The 4,597-nt window shown below is 49.2% G+C and overlaps 1 protein-coding gene across 2 annotated transcripts; it reads right to left on the reverse strand.

Moving 5' to 3' along the window:
* Positions 1-698: 698 nt before the first annotated feature.
* Positions 699-4,382, reverse strand: RPL35A (ribosomal protein L35a). 2 transcript variants are annotated; one of them, XM_082320699.1, is made up of 5 exons: positions 4,312-4,382; positions 3,858-3,900; positions 2,526-2,678; positions 1,394-1,538; positions 699-757 (listed from the first exon to the last, which is right to left on the reverse strand). In XM_082320699.1, the coding sequence occupies exons 2-5, from the start codon at positions 3,866-3,868 to the stop codon at positions 734-736; spliced, it is 333 nt and encodes a 110-aa protein (XP_082176825.1). In that variant the 5' UTR covers positions 3,869-3,900; positions 4,312-4,382; the 3' UTR covers positions 699-733. The 2 variants fall into 2 exon arrangements, with proteins under 2 accessions (XP_082176825.1, XP_082176826.1); XM_082320700.1 differs by lacking the exon at positions 4,312-4,382 and adding an exon at positions 4,044-4,234.
* Positions 4,383-4,597: the final 215 nt, after the last annotated feature.

The following is a 4,597-nucleotide window of genomic DNA, read 5'->3' on the forward strand; positions in this document are numbered from 1 at the left end:
TTAGACTTGCACTTTAAGAATCTTTAAATTAATTTTTCACCACCTTCTCATTCAACAAACCATAAGAACTCATGGAAGTGATACGCCAGCCCGATGTACGGATCCTCCCCACCCCACGTTACACGCTGCGGCAAGGCTGGCCAGGAAACCAGCAAGCATTAACGCTCAGGCACTAGAGTTGTGTGATGAAACGTGTCTAAATAAATGTCACAGAGCAGATGCTGCAGGCACGCGTGCTGCCCAGGTACGCACGGTCTCGTTCTTTGGGATTCTACTAGAGCCACTGTTTTCAGACGCAAGGACTTACACCTGCTAGGATTTAGTGTCCCAGGACACAGTTTTGTCTCAACAGCAGTCAGCGCCGAGTACAAGAGAAATGGGAATAATAAGTTTCCCTCTAGAAGGCAGGCAAGGACGCATTTCTCATGGTCTATGTAAAGCTTGCCTGCACAGTTTATGAGGTTGCAGACGTTCCTTGTTTAGCCCTGCAAACCAGTCAGATTCCACGATGGGAGGCACAGAAGGTCGCAGTAAAGGTTGCCAGTTATTTATCTTTAGAATGTAGCCTGCTCTACAAATTTCATCGTCTAGCTTAGAGTCACTACTCCAACCCTGTGCTGTGAATTCTGATACGCTACTGAAAAAGAACAAAGTCCCTCAAAAGAGGCGAAGGGAATAAAAATAGAAATGTACAAAAATTAAACAGATTCTCCATTTTATTTCCAATAAAAATTTAGATCCTAGATGGATACAGCATCTGTAAAAGACAAGAACACAATCACGTTAGAAATCCTGTTACCAGACTGTACGACTTGAAACATAAGTTTTGCAGTTACAATCTAGATCACTGATCTCTTCAACTACTATAAAAGCAACCCCCCCATTTACAGAGAAGAGGTGCAAGAATGACAAATTGTAGCAACATCCCTCGGAAGACATCGCATCAGAACTCTGGGCGATGGACCTAAAGGGACAGTCTCACTGCAGCCTTGTGGCTGAAACAGATCAAAACATTTGGGAGGCGGGAGAAAAACCTGTCAACAGGTAGGTATGGGAGTAGAAGGGTGCAAAAATAGTTGTACAAGATCTGGGGAAAAGAAATCAAGATAGCTTTAGAAGGAAGCTGAGGAAGAGTCCCGGAACTCGAAGAGCCTGTCCGGACAGCCTGAGCAAGCACACAAAACCCTTGACAAGGAGACAGCCCCCCTCAGCACAAGAAGCCAGCGACAAACCTCTCCTCGCTCCAAAAGGAGCGATTATCAAAGAGCGATGCTGAATACACAACAGCAACAGAACAAAACCATAGCTCAAGTTTTCCCTCATACTATGTGGGGTTAAAAGGCACCCCGAAAACTGCCAATAAGTATCTTGTTGCTAAAATAAATCTGCTTACCACCCGGATTCTGTGTCCAATGGCCTTGGCAGGAAGGTTGGAGCGGAACTTGGCACGAACCATGCCGCTGTTCCCATGGGCGCGCGTTACCTTCCCCCAGATCACTCGTGTCCTGTTGGGCTTGCCGCCGGGGGTTACGGTGTTGCTGAGGGAAGAGAGGAAAAGAACCGCTGAGCACGCCAGCCACAGCTCCGTGCGGGACTGACCAGTCACGGGCAGACAACACAGCCTCTCTAAGGCACTTCCGTAACTTTATTCCACAGCCATCTTTAGTTGGACCACATTCCACTGATTTACCTGTGAAATCTGCTAGACCTGGGATTTTCACTATGCCTTCCAAATAAGGTAAGTATCACAGCTTGTAATTTATCAGAAGCTCCACTGGAGAACTATTAACAAGTCACAGAACGTAAACATTTGGAAAATGCTAATGCTAAGATGATCAAACTAAAAACTCTGGTGTAAGACTGCAAAGAACTGCTTTAGAAGAAAGGCTATATGCCATCTTGGAAATGATCGTGGTCACATTAACAGTCTGATCAATTTTATTCAAGGCACTTCTGAACTCTAACAGCTATACTCAAAGAAAAAATAAGCGGAAGGGAGTAAGTAATTGTTCATAAGGCCTCCACCAATGCCAGCACCGCAGAAGTGACAGTGCTCTGGCCTGGGCATTCAAAAGCCAGGATACCAATTCCTCCAGGCTTCACAAAATAATTCTGCCATTAAAGTAACTCAATAGCTCATAGTACTGGACACAAGTTCACCTCACTTCAATTTACTCTATCAAGCTGCCTCCAGTTTTTGCCAGTCTCAGGCAAAATTTGCTTCTCATCCCATCTGCTCTTTAACATATCATTTATAACACTGAATAATTATTTCACGTAATTTCATGATCTGAATTAAGAACACATAGGCCAATTAAAGCAAAAATAACCAAGGACTTTCAAAACGAAACCAACCCAGGAAACTGGTCTACACAGTAGTACTCCATGGACATTCTATTGATAAAGTGAGCCCAATTTACATTTGTTCTAACAAAAGCTCTATAAACAGACTACTCACATCCTGGTATTTTCAAAAGCTGATACAGGACTTGGCTAATTTAGCATAACAATAAAAAGCTACTTACTTTTTAGCTTTGTACACATAGGCACACCTCTTGCCCAAGTAGAAGTCTGTCTCCTGACGAGCATAAACACCTTCAATTTTCAGAAGGGCAGTGTGTTCCCGCTGGTTTCGGAGGCCACGTTTGTAGCCAGCAAAAATGGCCTTGCACCACAGCCTAAAGGCATTGAAAACATTTACAAATTATAATTCACTCCAACGTATCAAATGTAAAAACAAATAATGTGCTGTTTCAATAGAAACTATTTCCACACCAGTAGAAATTTAGCTGAGGAAAAATTCCACTGCTTTTGCTTTTACTTAATTACTGCAAATCCTTACATTCAGTCAACAGAGGAAAGTTAAGTAACTGGGACAGAAAGAGTTTATGAGAACTTTGTATCTTTCTTCTTGTTATAAACTTCTGACACTACAGGCTTCTTAGGAGCACCAAAGTGCTTCAACATTAGTAGGTGTTAGGTTTTCAAATGTCTACAAACACTTTGTGATGAATAAATATCACTTTTTTTCTATACACCACATAACTGAGTCTCCTGCGTTGCAGCAACTGCTATAGGAGATGTTAACTGCTGTTAATTTGTAGCCTCAAAGGAATGAGCTGCAGTCTGTGGGGACAGCCAGAGAGACAGCCCCACATGCAGTGGACAAGTGACATTACACAAACTCCTCAACAATTCTTCACGACAAAGACCTGTCTGTACTACACAGGTAAAGCAATTATAAGGCTCATTCCACAGATCATGTACGCATCATGACTGTCTCAACTGCACCCAGCGTCTGCCCCATAATACAGCAGTACCAAACGAAGCTATCCAGTCCTACCTTCCACACATGCACAACAGAAAATAAAGTCCACAGATAAATATTAAGACAAAACGCTGCTGAGATTCAGATTGAATCCTTCCACCATTTACCACCTCAATCCCTATATCCGTAAGAAAACTCGATGGCGTAGTAGCTCCCTTACTCAAGGAAAGAGTATGTCAAAGCCTCGCTGCCCGCTGAAGGTTCACACACCCTGTGCTAACAAAGCCACCGTTAGTGTCCCGCACCTGCTGACGGGCCCGGGAAAGCGCGGCGCACCGCATTAACAGCTACGGCCAGTTTAAAGCAGAGGCTTTAGGAAAGAGAGACACAACTGTAGGCGTCTAACAGAGAGCCCAGCAGGATACCGGGCAGAGCAGCTGTCCTGGAAAATGAGTGCATCCACAGGAAAACGGATCATGGCCCGCAGCTTTAGCAAACACTCTCAGAAATGCTCAGTTTGCAAGAAAACCTGTCAAAAGTACACTGTAGCAGCGAGCCGAGAGCCATCTCGGCAGGGCAGGTCACTCACCTCCCGGTCATGGTGTCCTCCTGAAGCCCTGGTCCCAGCAGGCCTAGAAACGACACGCAAGCCGTGAGCCTCCCGCTCCAGCCGAGCGAGCGGCAGCTGCCGCAGGCCCGGTCCGGGGGCCGGAACATCCGACCGGCCGAGGCCACCCGCAGCACGGCGACGAGGGCACGAAGGCCGCCAGCCTACCCAGAATAGGCTCCACCTCACGGGGGAAGGAAAGGGAGCCCTTCGCTTCCCCACAGACCGACACGCTCCAGGCGCCTCAGCCCCCCTTCATCTGCGGGCCTCAACCTGCGGCCGGGACCATCCGCCGCGTATCGGCGCCATCGCGCCTTCTACCCGCTCCGCACGGCCCCAGCCGCAACGCCCCGGCAGCCCCCCGCCCGCCGACGGCCCCATGGCGGGGGAAACTCCCCCCCCGCCCTTCACCCCGCGCCGCCGCTGCCCGCCTCACCCCCGCGGCGCCGAACCAAGATGGCGGCGAAAGGGAGAGCAGCCGCGCTGCCTGCCGGGATATGGGCAGGAAGGACCCCACGTGGGCGGCCGCGGGCACCGCCGGAGCGGGCAGAAGCGCGGCGGCCCCGGCGGGGTGGGTACGCCGGCCCCCAGCGCCGTCCCTCGCCCCGTCCCCCGCCTCCCCTTTCTCCTCCGGGTGGCGATCCGGGGAGGGGCGGCCCCAGCCCGGCCGTGCAGGCACCCGCTGGGCAGCCCCGCGAAGCCCCCGGAGCGTGGTGGTCGCC

The sequence above is a fragment of the Platalea leucorodia genome (genome assembly GCF_965183815.1).
Source record: "Platalea leucorodia genome assembly, chromosome: 8".
NCBI lineage: Eukaryota > Metazoa > Chordata > Aves > Pelecaniformes > Threskiornithidae > Platalea > Platalea leucorodia.